This window comes from Martes martes (assembly GCF_963455335.1).
Source record: "Martes martes genome assembly, chromosome: 6".
Taxonomy (NCBI): domain Eukaryota; kingdom Metazoa; phylum Chordata; class Mammalia; order Carnivora; family Mustelidae; genus Martes; species Martes martes.
This window is the reverse complement of record NC_137893.1, coordinates 50,789,770-50,815,693: the sequence shown is the minus strand read 5'-3', so window position 1 is coordinate 50,815,693 and position 25,924 is coordinate 50,789,770. Positions and strand designations below refer to the sequence as shown.

Genomic DNA, 25,924 nt, shown 5'->3' with positions numbered 1-25,924 from the left:
CTGTTCTTTGAAGGATACATACCCAGGGCTTTGGCAGCTATGAGAGTCAGGGAATCACAACCAGGGAAAATTCAGGAGCAGCGATATGAATGGGAATGAGCTTAGGCTGAGTGCATCTGTTTGGATGACATGATTTAACCACAGTGGAAGGATAGGCTCGAGAAATTGGACATAAAGTTTGAAATGTGGAGTAAAGAATTTGAATTTGTTAGACTGGATCTGGCAACCAGAGGTCCTAAACTTTGTACTATTCATTATGAATCTTTATGTAGTACATTTTATGTGCAAAGCTCCCCCTTGTGGAGGCCCACAAGGGGTTTATACTTCAGTAAGGGTCATAGTATTTGTCCAGTAAATGCAGTGGTCTGTCATGTCCTTATAATTACAGACCTCGATACAGTGCTGATTTGGAAAAGTTTGCTCATGGTGGCAATTGGAAATCTTTGGAGGTGCAGAATCAGAGTACAGCTACAACTTAAATGATGCCAATATTTTAAAGATTGTTCTCAGTATAGATTGGAGGGGCCTGGTTAAAGGCAGGAATAGTAACAAGTAGGTCATGGTTCACGAAGGAATGCAGCAGGGCTGGGAAGCAAGGACTCTAGGACTTAGAAGAATGGGTCCGAGGAGAAAGGTTTGCATTTAAATGATTTAATTTAGTGGTTCGGATTACAGCGTTGATTCCTTTCAAAATGTAAAAGCCTGAGTGCCTTTCCCAGATTTGCTGAATCTGAATTTTGCAAAGAAATTTGGGATTAGATATATGTATATGTATATATTTTTAAAGCTCCCTTAGAGACTCTGATGTGTGCCTCTGGTTAGAAAACACTAAATGAATTAATGTGTGTTTTTTCCACCCCAAGAATTTGTCAAATTGTCTGAACCTACTGTTTTGAATTTTAATACACTTAATATGCATGTGTATGCATTTTTCTTTTGCATATTTTTTCATACTCTCTTCAGTTCCTGAGAAAATTTTTTCTGTTACTTGGTGTCAAGTTGTATTACAAACTTATTAATTAGCGTTACTCTGCAAAATCAATTTTGAGCAAATGAAATGCACTGCAAAAGTTAAATGAAATTTCTGAATTTTTTTTCTTACTAAATGATAGAGACAAAAGTCAGGATGGATGCTCAAACATGGTATTTGAGAACGTCAAAGCTGGCTCTGGCCTTGGCAATTATCCGCTCGACACCAGCTGACACAAGCAGCAAAGAATACACAGAGCACCTTGCGAAGGTGGTGTCCGAGCAGGAGTCAATGTGGAGATCAAAAGTCCAAGCCTTGGAAGCTGAAGTTCTGCAATTACGCCACAAACTTCTTCTGAACAGGATGCATGCAGGAGTATTTAAGAGTGGTGAGTATATGAAAATCTGGGTTTTTATTGTTTACTTTTTTAAAAAGATGTATTTATCCATTTTAGAGAGAAAGAGAGAGAGCAAGCGGGGAGGGGAGGGGCAGAGGGAAAGGGAGAGGGAGAGAATCTCAAGCGGACTCAGTGCTGAATGCCCAGCCTGATGTGTGGCTTCATCTCATGAACCTGAGATCATAAGCTGAGCTGAAACTAAGAATCAGTTGCCCAACTGATCGAAACACCCAGGCAGCTCTTTTTGTTTACTTTTAACTTAATTTTTAAAAATATTTTATTTACTTGACAGAGAAAGAGATCACAAGTAGGCAGAGAGGCAGGCAGAGAGAGAGGGGGAAGCAGGTTCCCTGCTAAGCACATAGCCCAATGTGGGGCTCCATTCCAGGACCCTGAGATCATGACCTGAGCCAAAGGCAGAGGCTTAACCCACTGAGCCACCCAGGCACCTTGACTTTTAATATAATTTTTAAAAAATTTAGTATAACTGACACACAATGTTACATTGGTTTCAGGTTACAGTTTAGTGATTGGACAACTCTGTGTGTAATGCTGTATTCGCCAAAAGTGTGGCTACCATCTATCCCATTACATTGCTATTACAGGATCATTGACTCTGTTCTTTATGCTGTGCCTTTTATCCCCAGGGCTTACTCATGCCATAACTGGAGGGCTATATCTCCCTCTCTCCTTCACCCATTTTGCCCAGTCTCCCAGCCCCCTCTCCCCAGTTTTTTGTCTGTATTTATGGGTCTGATTCTGCTTTTTGTTTGTTTATTCTTTTTTTTTTTTTTAGATTCTATTTATGAGTGGAATCCTATGGTATTTATCTTTCTCCGTCTGACTTATTTCACTTAGTATAATATCCTCTAGGTTCTTCCATGTTGCCTCAAATGGCACCATCTCATCCTTTTTTATGGCTGTCTAATATTCCATTGCGTGTGTGCCTGTGTGTGTGTGGTTATGTGTATGTATAATATTTTTCTTATCCATTCATCTATTGATGGACACTTAGGTTACTTCTATCTTAACTATTGTAAATAATGCTGCAATAACATAGGGGTACTTATATCTTTTCTTGTTAGGGTTTTAGCTTTCTCTGAGTAAATATACAATACCGGGATTATTAAATAATTTGATATTTCTATTTTTAATTTTTTGAGGAGCCTCTATACTGTTTTCCACAATGGTTATACCAATTCTATTTTATTTCATCTTCACAATTATTTGAAAATTATTTGGTTTCCTAAAACTAGACTTCTTCTTCTTTGCCCTATAAAGATTTTTTTACTTGTAGTCTTCATTAAAAGTTTATTGTTACTTCCTAATGAATGAGGCTACATTAGATATTGGGATGAAGTTGGAGAATGAAAATATCTAGATGTGAAGGCAATAATGTTTTAAGCTTACTGGATAGAATTTAAAATCTCAGTCTGTAACCTTATTATTTTACTATGTATGTTATGTTGAATTTAGATTAAATAATTCATCTAGCAGTCTTGTATCAAGTACCAGCTATGGACCAGGTATGCAGTGGGTGGTGAGGACCCAAAAAACACATAAGAGGAATTGCTGTCCTTGCCATTAAGTACTTACCATTCTAGCAGAAAAGATAGACCTATAAATAATTAACCCAGTGTGATAAATGCTTTAATAAAGATACTGGCAAAGCACAGAGGAAGAAGCCATTCATTCTGCCTGGTTTTGAAAAGACTTCTCAGGTCAGACACTCAAGGTTCTGTCTACTAGTCATGGTCACAGAGCATGCAGCAAGAGGCAGGGACATGACCAAAAGCAGAGAAGTAAAGTGCCATTTATACTCTCAGCATTACATTTCTGAAGTGCCCAGATCACCATGAGGGAGAAAGGAAGAGAAGTGAATTGGTGAATTGGGACCAGGTTCAGAAGGGCCTTGAATGTTAACCTGAGGACTGTTTGAGTTTATTTTCTATCAGGAAGTTGACCATAGAATTTACTGTCTCCCTAGGGCCCTGTGAGAGTGAAAGTGGGGAACCATTAATGATTATACTAGGACAACAGGTGGAAACCAAGACTCACTAGAGCATGCTGGACCCTGTGGTCACTCCATTCATCAGGAACCATACAATTTTTCTGATGCAAAGGTTTGACCCTCATATTGGGATTGGGAAAAAATTCTGGTGATTTTTAAAGAATGTAAAATCCTTTGCCTAAAACCCCTCCCCAGCTCCCAGTTATGCTTCACATTAGATTCAGACTTGTGATCATGGCCTGTGACACTGTGAGTGATTTCACCTCTGTTTACATCTCCCAACTTGTCTCATACAACCTCCCCATTGTAAACTCGGCTCCAGCCAACTCTGGGCTTCCTTCAGGCCTTGGACCTTTGTTATGTTCTTCTCTTTGAATCTCTTTGTGACTGGCTTCTTCCCTTCCTAGAGGTCTTATTTTAATTGATACCTCCTCAGTGAGCACTCTATATACATAGCACTCCCCACTAGTTTTTCTTTAACCAAACGTCCCCTGTGGATTATTTGTTTGTTCATGTAATTTCCACCTTATCTCCTGAACTAGAGTTCAAGTTCACTGAGGAGTGGGTTTTGATTTGCTCAGCACTCTCTATTCAATGCCCACCCCAAAGCCTGACACGCATCAGGTGGTCAATAAATATTTGTCATATGGAAGAGGGGCAGAGAGGATGTTTCTGGCTGTGGCAGTGACTGGAGGCAAGGGCACCAGTTTTAAACATATTTGCCAAAACCCATATGAAGAATGATGCATTGAAATCAATCTATGCTAGTGAGAACTAAAAGGAGGTCAGACATATAAGCATGATTTTAGAGTAGACACTTCCGATATTTGTGAATGATTTCAGAGAGTGATTGAGGGACATAGAGGCATTTGGGATAATGAGGTCTTCAATCCCAGCTTATTGAATTTATTGCAATGCTTTGGACATGGATAGTGAACACTGAAATTTATTTATAGGATAAAAAGTGGAGTCCAGGTTTGTCTGAGTATAGGCTAATCCCTGAATATACAGGGATTAAGTAGAAGGAATATACAGGGATTAAGTAGAAGGAAGGTGGAGGGATGTGCCTTAAAGTCAAAGGGGAGGGGCAGGCTGGAAATAGAGACATAGACTTAGGATCCACTGACATTTAAATCATAGTTGACGTTCTAGCCATAGATGAGACTCACAGGGAGAATGGAGTGGAGGGTGAGGAGTGCTGGGGATCCCAACATCCCAGAGGTGGGCAGAAGGAAAGGATCCATGGAAAGACTATGACTGTCATGTTAGGAGTGTGCAGGTGTAGTGCACACATGCCTGCTATGGATAATAGGGTACTCACTAACTTTTGTTTTGGGTACTATCAGGGAATCTCACTAATCTAATACCCAGATGTTACTCAAATCTCATTATTATGTGAGTGAAAATGGTGTTATACAATTTATAGCCACGGTTTAGTCTCTCTAGAGTCTTTCTAGGTAATGGGCTCTTTCTATTCAATGAATGCTAATACCATCAATATTCTTAATTATTTTATGTGCAGCTATATGATTAATATAATGCCACACACATAAAAACTTCCGGTAATCTTAAACAGACTCTTACAAACATCTGTGATATCAGAACTGTTGTTTACTGTCAAGTGTCTGTTTATTCCACTGCTCTAGTGGTGTGGGTGACTGGTTCAGAACATGAATGTGCCTGACAGTGAGAGCCTAGGTGAGAACTTGTTCTCACACCAAAAACTTGCACTTACAACGCCTGTGAGGGAAATTTTCAATAACCCTACAATTAAAATCCATTTTACTCGCAGCAGGAGCTATAGGTAAAGTGTTTCTACACAGATGTTTGTAAGTAACTTGTCTCTCCATCTGTTAGATTAACTTGAAAAATGAGGAATAAACAGAGAGATTCAGATAAACAGAGTCACTCTTTTTTTTTTTTTTGAAGATTTTATTTATTTGACACAGAGAGATCACAAGTAGGCAGAGAGGCAGGTAGAGAGAGAGAGGGAAGCAGGCTCCCTGCTGAGCAGAGAGCTCAATGCAGAGCTCGATCCCAGGACCCTGAGACCACTACTGGAGCTGAAGGCAGAGGCTTAACCCACGGAGCCACCCAGGCGCCCCAACAGAGTCTCTCTCTTAAAGGGGAAAGAACAGAGCCCAACAAAAGGGGGATATTAGATTGATAGGGAAATAAAGAAGGAACACAGCCGTTATTTAAATATGTCTAATTTAGAAGACTGCCACAGCTTACTCTGAGAGAACTCCATACCTGAGAATCAAAACTATATTATAGATATGTTTATATGATTAAATATTTTTGTCTGGAATTTTTAAGGTTGCTTTACATATGCAACTGTTCTCAAGTGAATAGAGACAGCAGGCCCTCAGTAAATGTTGAAAGGAATGCTTCTTGACAGATTGAGAGGCTGGGGAACTTAATTTACAGCATCAACTATCCATTGAGCAACTGAGCAACCCAGAATTCAATAAAGCAGAGCTGAAATGGCAAAGTAAACAAATAAAAAAGCATGATGGAGTTTATACAGCATTTCAGTAACTCAGCTATTTCTTTATTCTAATTTATTTTTCTACATCTTCTTAGAGAGAGATACTTCTTTATTATATTTATTAAAAGAATAGACTGTATACAGAAGGGATAAATAGAACTTGCTCTTAGAATTATGCCACATTATAATTTTACTTAAATGCTCCTTAGTAGTGGGAGGAAGGAAGTGGGGGAAGGATCAGAGAAGCCAGTGACCCATTTCTCCAAGTCAGTCTGGGTAATGGGTGGTAGGCATGGTTAGGTGTCTACTCAATATCTAGCTTCCTTTCTAAAGCACTTTCTACTTCCTCTCTAAAGCACTTTAATTTTGTTTTGGCAGAGATGGGCTTATTCCCAGTGGGTTAATCCGTGAAAGGCTTAGATTTGTTTTGCCCATATTGTTCTAAGGTTGGGCAGGGGCCAATGAAAGGTAAAAAAGCAATCTTCGGAGCTTTTGGTAAAGATTTGCCTCTCTGTATAAAGAGATTGAAGCTCATGAAAGAGAGCAATTAAATTTCTTTTTCTTTTTCTTTTTTTTTTTTTTTTAACCTCAGCCACTTTTTTCCAGCATGCAGCACTGCCAATTGAAGATACAATGCCTGGATCTGTGGCAGCCAATTTGCAACTGTGAAGCAATATTGAAAAATTAATGCCAGCACGGGAAGGACCATGAAATAGTTGGAGGAAAAGAACCTGGGTCTCTCTTGACATTGCTGAGCAGTCACAGCTTTATTAGGAATGTTTAAAAAGACAAGGAATGTTTAAAAATGTTTAAAAAGACAAGCAAGTGTTTAAGCCATCGTTGTCCATCTGTCCACAAATAACTGACCTATAGTCAGAGCTTTGGAGCTCAGCATTTGTATGTTGGGGCCTTGACTGTTCTATAGGATGTATCTGAGCACATCCTGATTTATAGAGTGGGGAAGGAAAGAAAGGAAAAGTAAGGAAAGGAAAGAAAAAGGAAAAGAAAAAAAAAGTACTCTTCTAAATTATTCAAATAATTTAGAAATTCTAAATATTATTAAACAATATATATATAAACATTATATAACATTTCTTGTTCTAAATTTTTCAGGAATAGGAAAGAAATTATTCAGGAAAGGAAAGAAAAAGTAGTGCTGTTCTAAATTATTCAAATAATTTAGAAATTATTCTAAACATTATTAAACATATATAAAAACATATAACATTTCTTGTTCTAAATTATTCAAATAACATTGTTTGAATTATATTCGAGTTAACATTTCTTGTTCTAAGTTATTTGAATAATTTAGAACAACACTACTTTTTCTTTGCTTATATCAGGAATTTTCTTGATCTATAGGAGAGAAAATGAATGAGAAAAACTATGTTTAGTCTAGAACAGCTTTCTGTTAAGGATTGCCTCATGATGTTGGCAAGAAGTTCATCTCTGTCCTTGTAGGTAGGTGAGTGAGACGCAGAGCCTAGAGACTGGCCTGGAAGGTGTTGGTGGCTGTTCTTAAATGTTGACTAGGGATTGAAGGGGGCGTGGTGATAGGAGCAGGGCTTTGTTAGTGGGAATAATGGCACAGAATTTCAATGAGCAGATTTAGGATTAAAATGAGTGTGTGTGTGAGTGTGTGGGTATGAGTGAGAGAGCGCACGAGAAAGTGGGGCGGGCAAGGGGAATCTGGAGAATTACAATTATACAGTAATTTGGCATTCCTAGGAGGGAAGTAGTTGGATGAAGTGTTGGGTACCTGCTTTTCCCCCTACAATTTTACGTATTTGGTGTCTTCATAAATGATAGCGAGGCTATATTGGATGAGCAACTGGCTAGAGTGAAAAGAAAGTGAGAGAAAATCACACCAAAACAGTTCATTGATTTCCATGTTTATTTAGTAAATGTCTGTTGAATACAGAGCTAATGTGTAGAGTGCTTGGGGGTGGGTGACAGTGGCATGCCCAGCAGCACACTCGTTTTCAGAATTGGATTTAACTCTTCTGTGTTTTAGGTCCTGGGAAACAGCTGACCCACCTGATGGCTTTAGGAGTTTCCCTCCACACCAGATGTCAAGGTTTCAGTTTACCCACCTTCTTGCCTGTTGTCTCCTTTACTGTTTTATACTCTGAGGATCAAATCCTCAGCACTCAGGTGCCTGCCCCAGTCTGGATTCAGGAAAAGGCTCTTAGCTAGATTAGTGTTGATGGGGGTCAGAAAGGGGCCAGATAGCCTGGTTGCCCGTGTGCACCTTGCCAGACCCAGCATGGAGCCTGGGTCTCGTGACTGCTGCTTTTCCGGCCCAGGCCCACTCAGCCTCTGTCCTGTCCTACCCTGTCCCAAACCACAGACTGAGTAGACATCACAAATAACTGACCTACAGTCATGGCTTTGGAGCTCAGCATTTGTATGTTGGCGCCTTCACTGTTCCACAGGTGCTGAAAGAGCATGGAAAATGAATATATAAGCATTTCCCTTCTTAGTTTGGACATAAGCTTTTATAATGTAGATTTCCTTAAAATTGCAGTTGATTTAAAACATACATGTGTAATGTACATAAACATCAGTAGATGTGCTGTTAATTTAATATGGGTTCTAATGAAAGGCTCCAAAATAATTTAAAGTACATTGATAATTACACATTAGAGATGCTTTACTCATTATATAAAAATTGAATTAATCTCTTGATAATAGAGACCGTCAACATACAAAGAATTTAAAGTTAAGGCTAAAAAAGCTCCGAATCTTAAATGGATTTGCTGGTGACAAGGCACCTGTTTAGAGATATAAACATGTCAGCTGTAAGAAGAGCTGGCTCTGGTAGGAACGGTGGGTGAGACAGGGAGTAGGAAGGGCCGAACATGTGCCGGTGCCGTCCTGGGCCAGGAAAAGGCCAGGCGCTTCAGAGGCTGAGCTCAGGTGAGGGCAGCCAAGCGTCCCACTGTGTGTGATGTTCCAGATGGACATCGTCAGCCCTGCCACTCCTCTTCCCGGTGCTGGGCTCTGAGTCTCACTGTGTGATGCAACTGTCTTTTTCACCTGAGCTGGGTTCCCGGGAGGTATCTTGACTGTCCAGGTAGTCCCCTAATTAGGGTGCCTCTACTTTCTGTGCATCTCTGCATTCTTTCCACTTCCCTCCCTTCCAGCGCCACTTCCTTGGCCCTCTTGGCCTGATTTATCTCAATTAGACGCCATGTTTACGGTTGCAGCCTTGCCACTCTCAAATCTAGGCTACAGCTCAGACTCAAGTCTTCTCATTTACTGCAGGATAAATACACAACCCTTAAAATAAGCTACAGGCTTCTCCTCAGTTTGGCACTTACTTCCTTCTCTAGCCCATGCTGTCGTCACTCTGTCCTCCACATTCTGCACTGCAACACATGAAATGTCTTTCACTTACTCGAATCCAACTTGTTATCTCTCAGCTCGAAGCTTTTAAACCTGATGTTTTTCTCTGTAGGACATATTCTCCCAATCTTTTTTGTCTGGTGGCACACTATTGTTTTTTTTTTTTTTTTTTTTTTTTTTTGCTGATATAGTTTTAATACCCTTTCTGCCTTTGCTGACTGCCTCCTTAGACTAGATTAGATTCTCCTGCTGGGGAACCATACTATTCTGTACTTTTCACAGCATTTGTGAGCCAAGTTATAATTGTTTAAGCAGGTTGTCCTCCCTGTAGGACTTAAACTCCATGCTTGAAGGAGTGTGCTTTTTCTCATCACTGCTCTATTTCTGGGATTAACACAGTGCCTGGCATGCGGTGGCGGGGTGCTTGGGGATATTTGTTGAATGAATAAGTTAAGACATGGTTTATGTGAATGTTAATACCTGGAACAAGGTGGCTGGGCTGATCTGTCATTTCTGGGGATCTACAAAACCTCTCCAGTGCTGGGAGGAGGGTCAGGAGGCAAGACCAAAACATCCTAGGGAAGGAGACACTCACTAAAGTAGGAGTATGAGGGCACCTACCTTTGAGGGAGCCATCTATTCATACAGTAGTTTGATCAGGCTAGAATAAGTGAAGAAATGAGGAGTGACGATTTTGGATTCTCACCTACGGAAAAGAGCTAAAATTATTCAAAGTACCTTTCTTTGAACTCCAGGCTCTTTTCTCAATGTAATTTTTTTTTTTTTTTTGAATAGTTTAACCTGTAGTAAAGTTTAATCTGGTACTTATACTTCAGATTATATTTATTTTTTGCAGGTTTTGACTGCATTTTTAAATGCCCTGCTGTTTGTCTGTATTTGATTTTTTAGATTCTTTTTTTTTTTTTTATTTTTTATTTTTTTTTTTAAAGATTTTATTTATTTATTTGAGAGAGAGACAGTGAGAGAGAGCATGAGCGAGGAGAAGGTCAGAGGGAGAAGCAGACTCCCCGTGGAGCTGGGAGCCCGATGCGGGACTCGATCCCGGAACTCCAGGATCATGACCTGAGCCGAAGGCAGTCGTCCAACCAACTGAGCCACCCAGGCGTCCCTGATTTTTTAGATTCTTTTAGAACTCTGAAGGTACCATTGACGATTTTGAATTTGGTATTTGGGTCCTAGACATCTTGAAAAATTTTTTTTTTTTAGAATAAATTCAATGTGGAGTGAGTAAAATCCAGTTAGATAGCTGTGGACTGTAGTTTAGACAGGGAAAATTAATGGAGTAATATCGATTCCATTAACAAAGCAAGAGGGAAATCAGGCAAATAGGGTAAATGGGAGTAGGCTAGAGATCCTGCAGTTCTGGTAAGCTCCCAGGTGATGCTGATAGGACTGGTCTGAAGACCACAGTTTAAGTAGCAAAGAACTGTGGACTATTTTGGGGGTGGAGTTTGTGAAGGGAAGAAGAGATAGGTTGGTAGTTGGAAAGGGGGCAAGGTGGAGAGAAAGGTTTTTTTTGTTGTTGTTAAGACAGACAACTTGACAGCACACTGATACTTGAGTAGGAAGAAATTAGCAGAGAGAGGAAAGTGAAAGCTTTGAACAGAAGATGATAATAAAGAAATCACAGGGGTTTGGGGCCTGAAACCCAAAAGAAATTCAGAGCAGGAGTGGTTAGCCTGGCCCTGGACCTCAAGCGGGGGCTGACATTTCTTCTTCTGAGACTCTTTTGAAGGTAGGAGTAGGTGCCCCTTTATTTGTGTTTTTGCTGAGTTCATTCCTGACAGCTGTCCTTCAAAGTTCATTTTTGTTCCCTTTTCCACCTCCAGTGTCCCTTCTTAAATCTGTCCTATTATTTTGTTGTTGTTGTTGTTGTTTCAAACTGCTTTTGGATTTTCATTCTTGCATTTCTTTGCTGCTGCAACTCTTATCTGAGTCATCCCCATCTCCTGCCTTGGTTGTAGAAAAACAAATGAGGAAAGCAGAGTTAACTAACTTGTCAGAAGTTAACTGGGTAATACATGGAGAGAAGTTCTTGTAAAATCCTAGAACAGTGCCTGTCTAGTACTTTTAAGGAGCTTTCTTAAACCAGTGGTTCTCAAAGTGTGGTTCCCAGGCCAGCTGCATCAGCATCAGGCGAGACCTTGTTAAAAATCTAGATTCTCTGAGCCCAACTGTTCCTTACATAATCAGAAACTCTGGGGTTAAAGCCCAGCATCTTGTGGCTTAACAAACCCTCCAGGTGATTCCGATGAAAACTGAAATTTGAGAACCACTGGTTTAAACAAATAAAAGTGAAACATATATATTCAGGGAACATAGTAAGACTTCTCCAGAAAAGGGGTCAGTAGAGACCTGTTCTCCCTGGCCCCAGCCATCTGAGTGACAAATCAAGAGGGATTTGTAGGCCAGCCTTTGAAAGACTTCATAATCCCAGTCGATAATATGTAACCTTGTCACCAAAGAATTGAGAAAGTGTTCATTTAGAGCCTGGGAGAGCTGAGGCAGACAGTAAAAATGAGCAAAAGTGAACAAACACTAGTAACATTAACATCACCCTAACAACTATGTTTCATACTGTTCAATGAAGTGTATATATAAATATAATAGGAATCTGAGGAGTGGGTACTATAGATTTTTGTTCTAGAACTTCTCTCCTCCCTCTTTATCTGCCTTCCCTTCTCTCCCTCCCTCCATCCTTACTTCCCACATCCCTTCCTAAGAAGCACTGATACATTCTGTCATTAAGGAGTCTGAATACATTTATTTCCTAGCGTAGAAGATGTGCAGTTGTAGAATACAGCTCCTCCCCTTTTTTCAGGGGAAACATCCTTTTAAATACCTATTTTAAGTAATTTCCAAGACATCTTGTAGGGGTAAAGTTTGGGATCAGAAATGCAAGAAACTGTATCCTAAAAATCAGTAGAAAACCTTCAGTTGTGATTAAACTAGACTATTTTACCAATCCTTAAAAAATACATAAAATAACATAGCTAAGGGGCACCTGGGTGGCTCAGTGGGTTAAAGCCTCTGCCTTTGGCTCAGGTCATGATCTCAGGGTCCTGGGTTCGAGCCCCACATCGGGCTCTCTGCTCAGCAGGCAGCCTGCTTCCTCCTCTCTCTCTCTACCTGCCTCTCTGCCTACTTGTGATCTCTGTCTGTCAAATGAATAAATAAAATCTTAAAAAAATAACATAGCCAAAAAGAAATATATTGCTAGAAATGAATGCTAGCATGTTGTAGGCGATAAGACAAAATACATTTTTTCATAAATAAAGTTTTGTATCATGCTCCTGGAACACACATACTTGCGTTATGTTCTGGGTCCTACTGAGAACTAAATAGCTGTAACTTCAGTACAGAATGAATTTGAATGAATTCCTAAACTGAATGTGAAGACAAAGCAAATGTCTCCGTGAAAGCAGCAGAAAACCAGCAGCAAGGTGCAGTGCTGGGGAGTGAGTATCTGTAGGGGAGGGGCCCTGCATGGGGACCCCCTTGCCTCCTACGTGATTTGTGTAGTAGCACTCCTTACAAGGAGGAGCAGCATTTCTCTTCTTAGACTGCAGGGGAATGGTTGTCTTTTCACGCAAAGTCTCCTATTTTGGAAACATCATTTAAGTGAATTTTATAATTTAAGTTGCTTGTAAGGACCTCTTAGAGTAAATGTGAGGAAATGCATCAGAGAGTGCTCAGCTGTCGGGTGTGTGTGCGGGGAGGGGGCCACAGGTTGTGAGCTGTTCTCAGCCTTCCGTTAATCTGTTGTTTCACATCACCTATGATTCTGTAATAAGCGTGTGATAATTTTTCTTGTTGTCCATCTCTCCCGTTTCTCTTGGAGTCAGAGAGAAATATTGCCTGTGTGTCTTTAATACATTCAGACCATGTCTGCCAAGTTTTATGCTTTGACAAATATCCGTTTGACAAATAACCATGTGGTGAAGAAGTAATTGATAAAAAATTTGAACAATGCTTCTGGTCTTCCTATGTACTTTTGAATTGTATTTGAAATTTTTCTAGTTCATCGATAGAGCAGAATATGTAGAATTTATCCTCCCTCCCATTGTTACCCTAATAACAGATTCCTTTCTCCCTGGAATTCAGTGTCATTTGTCCATTCTTTCTATAAAATAGTATTTTTGAAAAAATGACCTTATTCTTCAACCCAGGTCGTACAAAATAGATGGTAATTCTCATATTTTAATACCTAATTTTGCTAATAATTGTGCCTTTAATGACTCCAAAGTTATTTCCACCCGTGTATTTTATGAAGTGTTTATCCTCATCTGATTATTTTTTATCCCGTGAACCGCAAGGCATCTCATCATATCTGTAATTTCCAAGCAGGAGTCAGTCCAAAGTAGGCCAAGTCCATGCTGGTGGGCTGCTTTGTGTGGCTCTGCAGCTCTCTGATGTCTGGTGGGGCAAGCAGTACAGCGGGAGCTGGGCCTGGAGAACTGTATGCCTCAGTGAGCTGTACTTTTCCAGTTCCTCTGAAATTTTTCTTTAAAGAAGTGCCTTGTCTGTGCACAGGCATTTGTGATGGTGAGCACAGTGATAACAAACTCTGCCGCTCACTTACCTTTTTAATAGCAAATGCCATATGAATCTAGGCCTTTGGTACCTATAGGTCGGTGTGAAATAGAAGAGTACCCAATTAATCAGATTTGCAACTTTAAATTTAAATTTTTATTATTTTTTTAATTTTTATTATTTTTTTAAGATTTTATTTATTTGACAGACAGAGATCACAAGTAGGCAGAGAGAGAGAGAAGCAGGCTCCCTGCTGAGCAGAGAGCCCGATGCGGGGCTCGATCCCAGGACCCTGGGACCATGACCTGAACTGAAAGAGGCTTTAACCCACTGAGACACCCAGGTGCCCCGAAAATTTTATTTTTGTTTTTAAAGTGTCTTTCTGAAAGGCTTTTCCTCCTTTCTGTTGGTAGATATAAGGCTAGAGTTCCAGGCTGTGGCCCTGAACCCTGCCCATGCATTAGAATCACCTGGGGAGGGGGGGGCTCTTAAAAAATCCTGATGCTCAGGTTGCCCCCCAGGCTATTTATATCAGAATCTTTGGGGGTTGGACTGAAACATATGTATTCTTTGACAATCTCTAGGTTATTCTAAAGTATGGCCAGGATTGAGAACTACTGGTTTAAGGCAAGCATTCGTATTCTGTATTTAACTCAAATGCTCTTATTATCAGTTTCCTTTGTTGATCCCACCTATTTCTAATTTCCTTATTTTTCGAGGGTTTTCTCTGTAGTGTGCTGCAGTTCTTTATTAGAAAGAGTAGAAGACATTGGTGTTGGTTCTTAGTGGGGAAACATCTGACTAATGTCCTTTAATGTGATTTGAGAACATGAAGGCAACTGGGGAAAAGGGATGGCAGGTCTGTGGGCAGCTGGGAGAAAGACCATTCAGTTGTCTTTGTACACATTTGCGTGTGCGAGTGGCATGGATAGGTTTGGAGTTGGGCCCTTGGTGGGGGATCGTAAGCTCTTCTGTGTGAATAGTGAGGAGCTATAAAATGAAAACTGGCATTTATTCCAATCTACTTTTTTCTTCTTCTGTAAGGTTAAATAGTAATGGATAGCTTCTTTTATCCTGTGAAAGAATATCATAAGGCATATGCATTTAAAAATTAGGGGATAGTTGTATTTCTGTGCTTTCTTCAGTATTAGTTATTAATTATGTACAGTAGATAGCTTATTGAGCAGTTATATACTTTTAAAACAGATCTCTTTATGTGATTGCCCTAATTTCTGTAGTGTTCAGGGTCCTTGAGTTAGTAGTAATACTGAGCAGCCAATGATGAGTCAAAAAGCCTCTAGAGAAAAGGGCAAATATCATTCCTTCTGTCAAATCATGGGTAATAGGTGACTTCCCATATAAGTTGGCTTTGAAATCTTATTGGTAATACTTTGAGACATTCCTGAGAAACCTATATCCGTCAATGCAGAGGTTTTTCCTACTCTATGATTTGTAAGTAAATATTTAATTAAGAGGGCACTTAGTTATACACACACACACACACACACACACACACACACACCCTTAGTTTGTTATACCATAAACCTTGTGGCAATGTGGTCGGAATTTATGATTCTGATTTTAATACTGTTAACTTTATCAAGAATTCTCAGCTATTAAAATTACTTAAATAATTAAGAAAATATCTTTTAGATAGTTCTGTAGTAAATACTTTTTTTATCCAACTACTTAAAATTTTCTACATTTATTGGAAAGTAGCAGACACTCAGTTTTTATGGCACGGATATCATGGGATTACTGGTTTACCAGAAGGCATCTTGAAAGTAAATAGAAATAATGTGATGGTAACATCCATTCTGATATGCCTTTATTTTTATTTATTTTTTATTAACATATAATGTATTATTTATTTTAGGGGTACAGGTCTCTGATTCATCAGTTTTACACAATTCACAGCATTCACCAGAGCACATACCCTTCTTAATGTCCATCACCCAACCACCCCATCCCTCCCACGCCCTCTCTTCCAGCAACTCTAAGTTTGTTTTGTGAGATTAAGAGTCTCTTATGGGGCGTCTGGGTAGCTCAGTGGGTTAGGCTGCTGCCTTCGGCTCAGGTCATGATCCCAGGGTGCTGGGATCGAGTCCCGCATGGGGCTCCTTGCTCAGTGGGGAGCCTGCTTCTCTCTCTGCCTCTGTCTGCAGCTCTGCCTGCTTGTGTTCTCTCTCTGACAAATAAATAAATAAAATCTTCAGGGGAAAAAAAAAAGAGTCTCTTATGGTTTGTCTCCCTCTCTGGTTTCATCTTGTTTAATTTTTCCCTCCCCTTCCTATCTTGTTTCTCAAATTCCTCATAAGGAGGAATCATATCATATGACATCATATGATAATTGTCTTTCTCTGATTGACTTATTTCGCTTAGCATAATACCCTCTAGTTCCATCCATGTTGTTGCAAATGGCAAGATTTCATTTTTAATGGCCGCATAGTATTCCTTTGTATATATACACCACATCTTCTTTATCCATTCATCTGTTGATGGACATCTAGGCTGTTTCCATAGTTTGGCTATTGTGGACATTGCTGCTATGAACATTCAGGTGCACAGGCCCCTTTGGATCACTACATTTGTATCTTTGTGGTAAATACCCAGTAATGCAATTGCTGGGTCATTGGGTAGCTCTATTTTTAACTTTTTGAGGGACCTCCATGCTGTTTTGCAGAGTGGCTGCACCAGCTTGCATTTCTTCCAACAGAAAGGCCCCTTTCTCTGCATCCTCGCCAACACCTGTCATTTCCCGACTTGTTAATTTTAGTCATTCTGACTGGTATGAGGTGGTATCTCACTGTGGTTTTGATTTGTATTTCCCTGATGCCGAGTGATGTTGAGCACTTTTTCATGCTGACACACCTTTACATAAGGGAAGGGCAATGCCCAGAGCTCCCTGCTTAATATAAAACAATTTAATGCACTAATGACTGATCCTCATCAAGGTCAAGCACACAGGAGATGCTCAGTGATTAATTTAAGATTGTGCATTCATAAACGAGGGAAGAAAGATCCAACAAAGGGAGAGAAGGTGTTATTGATGATGGGAAAGGTTGCTAAAGACAGATTCAGGAGGTAGATTGCTCATTGGGAGGAGCAAAAGGTTGGAGTTAGATGAATCTTGAATCTCAACTCTACCAACATTAGCTAAGTTCTTTAAGGCAGAGGTAAAATGAAGATGATGATGAGAAGAACAATGACAAGCAATCAAGGCTAATGGGGAATGTTTGGCACTGAGCTCCCTGACACATGGACAAAAAATAAATACTAGTTTCCTTCCTTCTTGGCCTTGATAGTCTGATGGGAATTGCCATTGACTGCTTAGCAACAGAAAAACCCAATTTTTTTTTTTTTTTTGGACGTGAGGATTTTATTGTTTAACTCTGTTTCTCTCTTGCAAAGACCTGGATCTGTCTGGTTTAGCAGATTATACCACTGGGAAAGAAAAGAAAAGAGGTTTAAGGGTGTGCGAGAGTTTTTCTTCCCAGTAGTAAACTCATTCTCAGTTCCAGTCCAGTAGCAGAAGTGGAAGATTCTCAGGCCTGGCAGTCTGATTTCTTGTAGGAGTAAAATGCTTAGAAAATTTTGTATGAATTCAGCTGTTATCCTATTTAATTATTTTGAGAGATAAATTAATAGAACTTGATTTTCATTCTCTGTATTGTTACAAAAAGTTCTGATCTGATTTCTGTCCTGTTTTGATTTCTCCATCATGTAATTTTCAGTGTTCTCCTTCCACACGGACCCTACAATTTCTCATGAGGAAAACATCATCACTCCTTGACTGTTTCAAGAGCTTTCTCTGGGTTAGATTATCTGTCACCTTTGTTGTTGTTGTTGTGTTGTTTTGCCTCTCCAGTTTTTCTTAAGATACAGTTAAGATCATGTTTTTTTTTTTTTTAAGATTTTATTTATTTATTTGACAGAGATCACAATTTGGCAGAGAGGCAGGCAGAGAGAGAGAGAGGGAAGCAGGCTCCCTGCTAAGCAGAGAGCCCGCTATGGGGCTCGATCCCAGAACGCCGGGACCACGACCCGAGCCGAAGGCAGAGGCTTTAACCCACTGAGCCACCCAGGTGCCCCTTAAGATCATGTTTTAAGCAGTGTTAGTTTTCCGTTGTCTTGGTGCAGGTTACATTCAAATTCTTTACCGTGGCAAACCCAAAATCTTTTGTCAGCCTTGTCCCCTACTCTCCTACACCTCTGCTTTCCCTCTGCTCTAGCTGTACTTTCCTGAGCTATTGCTCGGGCCCCTGCTTCTGTGCCCTTGTTCATGCACCTGTGATCCCATTGACACTTGTACTGTACGAAATCTTTCTGGCTTGTCCCCAGTTTGAACTAACTCCTCTGTGTTCCTCACCAGACCACCTGTACCTCGGTATCTCTCCTTAATACTAATGCCTTTTGCTGTGTAGTAGAGTTAGTTGTTGGCCTGCCTTTTTCTTAGTTCTTTGAAGGTAGGAGGCCTGCCAACTAGGGATATGACTTTCGGCCATATCCATATGTTCTTACTTGCCATCTGGGTCCTCCCAGCCCTTATTCCAATGCCTTTACATTGTAGTGCTGAATGTATCTGTTTTGTGAAATCGTCTATTCTGACAAGGCAGAATATATTAAGTTTGTTTTATTTTCTCCCTGAAAAACATGTCTTAATTTCATTTTTAATGTGGAGATTATGTTGTTCTTTTGGTCAAGTTTATTTAATTTCTTAGGCCACTGATTTTTACAATGAGTGATGGATGAATGAACCATAATCCTAAAGCTATGCTGTACTGCTTTATAACTTGGCCTCACAAAGTTATGAAAACCAGAACCCCTGAGAATGGACTTAATTTTCAGGATTATCACAATAGTAAAAATCAGTGGAAATGAGTTCTGCTTGGTTAGCAATAAGATGTCTGCAAAAAATTGACTTTGAGCTCTCCTTTTTACTACTCACAAGACTGTATTTTAATCGTAATTGAAAGTATAATAATTGACTAACAAGCTGTCTCTGACTGTGCCTCTTTTTCAGAATTAAGAATATTTTTACTTTGTCTCCTTATGTTAGAGAACACACTCTGCGGTATTAAGTATACGACTGTTGGCCACATCCATATGTTCTTACAATGTCATTTGCGGCTTTACTGGCAGACAGACTCTAGAAAAGGAGGTCAGCTGTGGAAATGCCTATGTTTCCAGAATGTCGCATGTGAATGATTCTTGGTCTTCATAACAAGCCTGTAATTAGTTCATATACATAAGGCATATGATGAGCTATTATGTCATCTATGAAATGTTGTATTCCATGGTGAAATGAAAGGCACCTGAGTCCTAGACTCAAAATTGGTCAATTATAGTCTTTCTCTATTTCTGGACTGTCAGTCTAAGGGTATTATCAGTATTCTCAGGTTTTGTGAGTTTTTAAAGAAAAGGGTCATTTATGTGATTCTACAATGAAATAATCTTTTCATCTCTGAGCCTTCGTGATGCTTTTCTTGTAATGCTTTTATAAAATTCATTTAGCAGAAATGGCTGATTATAAGGTCAAAAAGTATTTTGCAATTTGGGAACCAAATTTCATGAACCAACATTTTATAATTTCTTTTTGTACCTGCAAGATCCATTATCAGATTCCTCTTGGAGTGACATCTCTGTATGAAAAGGAGTGGTAATTTCTGATCCCTGCAAGGGTCAGTGAGGGTCTTGGAGCATGGTCTCCTCACCTGGGTCAATAGACTTGATGGGGATTGTTAGCACCCTGGGGAGGTAGACATCAAGGCTTTGAAAGATATCCTTTGAAAGGATGATGGTTGTGTATTATGGCTTGTATTATAATATTCAACATTTGGGAGAAACATTATCTTTAGTCACCAAAATTGAAGATTAAAAGGATTACATGAATGTTCTGTGCATCCTAAGACTTGGGGAAGCCTAAGTTATTTGAAGATATGTGTTTAGCATTTACCTGGGAACAGAATGAAGTGTTAATGATTCTGAAATAAATAAGAAGGTGCTATTGGAAGGTGGTATTGCCCCACATGGGTATAAATAAAATAGTAATTTCAATGGTACTAGGAAAATAACGGTGATTGTCTTAATTTTGTGTTTTCTTGTTTCATAGAAGGCAATTTCCTTAGTGTCTGTGATTGTCAGTGAAGTTTTAGAGTAAATATTGGTTTTAGTTGTACACAGTAACTATTTGATAGTTGGTTTTTTTTTTTGATATTTATTTATTTGAGAGAGTATATGCATGCACCGGGGCAGGGAGGGGCAGAGAGAGAGAATCCAAGGGTGGACTCCCTGCTGAGCACAGAGCCCAACACTGGGCTCAATCTCAAGACCCATAAAATCATAACCTGAGCCAAAACCAAGAGTCAGACTCAACCGACTGAGCCACCCAAGTGCCCCACTATTTGACAGCTTTTTAACAAACCCGAGATTTCATGGACTGGTTTCAATATAAAAAACCAGAACCCGTAACCATAAGCCTTTATAAGGCAGGCTTTAAAAAATGTTCAAGTCAGAGGGAGGACTTATTTCCAGAGATGCAGCTGAGGCTTAGACCATCCCTGAAGCAGTTATCTGGTTGAGATCTCTCTGCTTGATCTGAAAAATGCACATCAATTAGACAAAAATGTGCTTGAATCCATATCAGGCAGGTCAGTGGTCATGTACGGGCCATGCCTGCAAACATAGGTTTACAAGTTGCATGGTACTTTATAAGATGGGTGTAATTTAGAGAATGGAATTGAAACGTGACAATTTGGAAGGTGAATTAAAGGGATGCCTGGGTGGCTCAGTTGGAAGGTGAATTAAAATGAGAGACTTCTTATGCTTGATCAGGTGTGATATAGTAAACATTATAATTAGGTGTGGATGTTCCTGGGTTGGAAAATTACAGGTAGCTGAAAGTCAGTTTAAAAAACCAACTTATCTTTTTCAATACAATATTGAGGATCTTCTAAAATAGCCCAAATAATTAACAAGTAAGTACTTATATGTATGATATTTGCTTAGTACTGTGTTTGACTTCCAAGGTTGGAAAGAAGAAGTTTTCTTGCTATATCTTTTGAGTTTATTATTTGGTTAGAGAGGCAAGATCTCCTGAGATGGACACATAGGAGGACGCTACATATGATGTATATAGTTTCATTTGGGGTTATATTTATTCATAATCATTCATTCATTAGTTGATTCATTTCTTCAACAAAAACTGATTTCAGGAGGTTGTGGTGGGAAAAAAAAAAGAAGAAGAAATAGAATCAATATTCCCATGAAGGGGACAGACAAATAACAAGCAAACTGTTAATTAGGAAAAATTCTGAGAGAGTTAAAAGCTGTGAAAAAAATAAACAAGGTTGAATTCTGAGAGAGTTAAAAGCTGTGAAAAAAATAAACAAGGTTGAAGCGACTGTGGATGGGGCAGAGCTACTAACAGACTGGGTGGTCAGAGAGACCTCAGTGAGAGGGAGATGTTTGAACAGGGTCATCTAAGTGGCCCCTGAGGCAGGAACTAGCTTGCATGCTCAGTGAGCAGACACAGAGCAGAGGGAGTGAGATGAGACCCGAGAGAGGCCAGGAGTGCAGGTGATGCAGGGCTTGTTCCAGTGGGTAGGACTGGCAGCACAGTGGAAATCCTTTGGTGAGCATGAAGCGGGAGCTTTGAACTTTTTGCTGTGGTTGCTGTGTGGAGAATATAAGTGGGAGGAGAAGCAGACTGCCGGGTAGGAGTCCAAGGCTATGGTCCATCAGGGACGTGATGCTGGCTTAGATAAGGTGGGAAGAGACAGCTAGAATATATAAGGCTCTACTTTGGTAAAATAGAAAATAAAGTGCCAAAGATGATGCTGACAAGGGAGTAGAATTGCAGCTGAACCCTGAAAGATTAAACGTGAATTCAACATGAACAGATAAAGAGGAAATAGATATTTCTGGGAGATTTGAGGATGGGATTGGGAATGGCATGAATGAACCACACTCCATTTTTGTGCTATCCAAAGAAAGCAGAATAACTATAAATTAATCTAAGATAGTGGTTCTTGCACTAGAATCACCTGGGGATCTCTAAAAAATACTGATATCTGGGTTCTACCCCTGAGATTCTGGCACGGTACTTAGCATGGAGTGTGGTCTGGCATTGGAATTTTGAAATGTTCCAAAGTCACTTAAATGTGTAGGTAAGGTTGAAAACCACCACTGTACGGTCTTGTAAGTAGAAGACCTGTAGACCAGCAAGAAACACACGAAGAAGGCTGAGTGCATAAGTTTGGGAGTAGTGCAAAGTAGTGCTTTTGAGATTTAATTATGAGACTGCCCTGAGATGTTTATTAAAAAAAAAAAAAGTTCCTGGAGCCCTTTCCTGGAAATACTGATTAATTGTACCTATGAATAATTAATTTTAATATGTTCCCCTTATGGTGATATAGGTTGGAGAAAACTGCACTGGGTAAAAGTCTCAGTGCTTCTGATTTTTGATAAAGAGAGTGAAGTGGACACATCAGTGGAAATGAATGCCAACCTCAGTTGTCCAGCAGGGTGGGCTTGGGGGACAAAGGTGGCTTGAAGGTAACATCTTAACAGTACAGATGTGAGCTGTTGGAACACTGGTCAAGAGCTGAACTCAAAACAGTGGCATCAAGGGTTTGGTGGAAAACAAATTCAGGTAAATTCTCTTGGAAAGAGATTTGGTCAAGGAGAGATTGGAGATGTGTATGATCTCAGCTAACTGGGGCTAGATTGTGAAGAGCTGTGTCACAGGCCATTCACAGCATTGGGAGGCCAGTGAATGTGGTGTGTTGCTGACATCCATGATTATATCATTTTTACCAATTCTGCATAGCATTCATAACATCACACACTGATGGAGTTATGCAGGTGGATTCATTGGTTCACTTGGTGGAGGGCTGTATGTTCATGGGTTTGTTATTATTCTGTAGGGCTGTAATATATGTGCTCACTATCTCTCAACATGGTATTTCCTGTTTGTTAGGAAATGAAATCAGGTCTATGCTTTTTATCTATACTGGATATCTTTGCCCCCAGATGACTGAGAAATTGCTTTTTCTTACCAGCTTCTAATTTTGTCCTAAAAACTCTTTTCCGTTAGAGAGATACTGTTGTTCATTTATTCAGCCCCTTTTTATTCAATAGCTGTTCAGTACAAACAATGTGAAGAATGTAAAGAGAGATGGATCTATGCCCTGTCCATAGGATCACACAATCTTTTGGGAGCAAGATCACATCACTAATTATACCAGAGACTATGAAACTATGGTCTAGAGGAAGATACTGATGTTTAGAGGAGAGAGTGATTATTTTGCTTTAGAGAATAGGACTTTTAAAATTCTTTTTGAAGGTTGGTGCTGAGTTTTCAGGATGGGTAGGATTTAGAAAGCTATGGGTACTAGGGGTATTTCAGGCAAGAGGGAACAGGGTAAAGCACAGGCACAGGAATCTGGTGGCAAATGATCTAATTTGACTGTGGCATACAGAGCATGAGGAGGTGTTCTGGAAAATAAGATGAAAAACTAGGTTGGAGCCTATTAAGAAGAGGTGTGACAGCCAGTGGAAAACATGCTTTATTCTGTAGGCAGCAAGGAGCCTTTGGAGATTTTCCAGCAAGAAAATAGAAGGAAACAGAAGGAAAGCTAGTGCTACGCGTGTGCCAAACAGTATGCTTTCTGAAAGTGGTTCCTTTAGGTAATCTGAGGCTTAGATTATTTGGGCACAGTATCTAGGCATCGTGTTTAGGGCTGTTTGGAAGAGGGAGGAGCTAGAGACAGGAACAGCCTGGTCATTGCCCGTATCTTATGTGTAATTATTTTGGCATGGGAAAAAAGAGATGATATAAGAAAGGTTCTTATTGATTGATTTAATTTCTCTTGAGCTCTCTCACTTAGTATTCCAGGCTCTGGGCTGTGGTGGTAAACCAGCAGTCCAAGACTATTGCGGAGTATATATTTTGTGGGTGGGACAGATCATACTGGCAGAAAATAATCAGGTAGTGACAAGTGAGATTTAGAGAATGAAAATAGGGAGTTGTGACTGAGAACGATCTGGTGACTTCTTTAGACTGGGTGGTCACATAAGGTCTCTTTGAAGAAGTGATATTTCAATAGACATTTGAATGATAATGAAGAGCCAGCCTTGGGAAAATTGGGGTTCAGGGTGGAAGGAGCATCCCAGGCAGAGGGAATGGCCCTAAATGGGAACAAACTTCGTGAATCTAAGGAACAGAATGGTGAGGCAGGATCAACATTATTTGTCAATGGAGTGTATGTATATGGGTATCAAGGAAGAAGTCAGAGTTGGCCCTTAGGTTTCAGATGTTGGAAACAGAGAATGATAGCAGTGTTATTGGGGAACTGGACCAAGTGCAAGTGAAGGATACTGTTTCTTTTGGACTTGTGTGGTTTAAAATGCCGAGAGCTAGGACTTGAGCTTGGGAGAGGAGGTAGGATGGGACATAGAACTTGGAGAATCATCTGCCTAACAGAGTTCTTTGAGGCTGTAGGAAAGCTGGGGACATCCGGGAAGTTGGAACAGGAAGAGACAGCCAAAGACAACAATGAGGAAGGTTTAAATTGGCAAACTCAGAGATGAGAGAGATGGGGACAAGCAGGAAAGTCAGGGTCTGAGCACTGAGATGGGAGGAATTGCACCATCAAGTGGTTCTGGACCACGCTGACACCAAATGCACCGTTTTGTTTTGTGAACCTGATGCAGTGAAGACAATTCTGTTAAGACAAATAATTCCACTAGCTTATGATTTCATGCATTTCATGTTGCTTTCTCTCTTGGTGTATTCAAAACCAGAATTAGGATGCCAGCTGCTAGAGTGGGGTTAAACAAAACTGTAAGCTTTTCTTTGTCAGCATTTCTCAAATATGCTTTGCAATGTGCCAAAAACATCCTTCCAGAGGCAGAAGACAAACAATTGTTTTAAAGTGAAACACTGTCATTTCAGCATTGTGTGGTACTTGAAAATAGCAATTTCTGTTTGACCACCAGGTGGCGAAAACACTATTTTTAAATAGCTCAATTCATCAGTACATGCGAGTGACCATTATTAATAACAAATCGTAGTTAGTAGTGACAAGTATATATGCCCATGAAGACATTTCAGTGCATCTGAAGAAATGCAATTTGATTTCACTCTTTGTTAATACGTATATTCAACAAGTATTCACACCACCAACTATGTAGGAGGCACACATCAGAAAACAAAAATTCCCAGATTAGTAAACTCTGTGTCTGTCCTCAAGAATCTCCCCCTTCCAAGAGGGAGTCACTCATACACTCAGAACATGTTGATGAGTGCAGTAATAGAAGTATGTGTAAGGTACATGATGGCCCAGATGGGGCATGGTTTCCTCTGCTGTGGGGCAGAGCCGGGAAGGTTTCACAGAGGATTTGAATCAGGGTTTGAGGCATCAGTCCATCTCTGGGTTATAGCGTAAGAACACACTACGTAGTGGGAACAACTTGTGGAAATGCATAGTTGTATGAATTAGCATGGTGTGTTTTAGTAAACTGTAAGGGTTTAATATTACTTATACATAAGTAAGAGTCAGGATGGAGGCATGGCTGGAGAAATAAGCAAGGGCCACACAGTGAAAGGCTCTGTGGGCCAAGCTGAAGATCTTGGAGGACTCTTAGCCAGTAAAGGAAGCCGTTGGAAGGTTTTAAGGATTATAACCCTATGATCAAACTAGTATTTTAGCAGGGTGACTGTCAGGTCAGTTCAGAATGTGGCCTAAAATAGGACAGAACCAAAGGCAGGTAGATCAGTTGGGCAAGGGTATTACAGTCATCAGTGTAAGAGATGATGATGGTGTGAACTAGAGCAGGGGTAGGGGACTAGGGAAGGACAGGTTCACATGTGAAATGATGGTTGATTTTATGTGTCAACTTGACTGTGTCACCTAGTGCCCAGATATTTGGTCAAGCGTTACTGTAGATATGTCTATAACAGTGTTTTGGACAAGATTAACATTTGAGTAGACTGAGTAAAGCAGACCACCTACCCTAGTGTAGATGGACTTCATCCAATCAGTTGAACTCAAGAGAACAAAAAGGCTGAGTAAGAGTGAAGAGTGAATTCCTTTTTCCTGACTGCCTTTGAGCTGGGGCATTGGTCTTTTCCTGCCTTTGAACTCGACC

The 25,924-nt window shown here is 40.0% G+C and overlaps 1 protein-coding gene across 1 annotated transcript in view; it reads left to right on the top strand.

Annotated features, from left to right (window-relative positions):
- Window positions 1-1,126: 1,126 nt before the first annotated feature.
- Window positions 1,127-25,924, top strand: part of MEI4 (meiotic double-stranded break formation protein 4) — a gene marked incomplete at both ends in the record, with an annotated part of 196,140 nt that continues 171,342 nt past the window's right edge. The window contains one exon of the mRNA XM_080807143.1: window positions 1,127-1,358. Within this exon, the coding sequence (XP_080663269.1) occupies window positions 1,127-1,358 (232 nt within the window). The remainder of the gene's footprint in view (window positions 1,359-25,924) is intronic.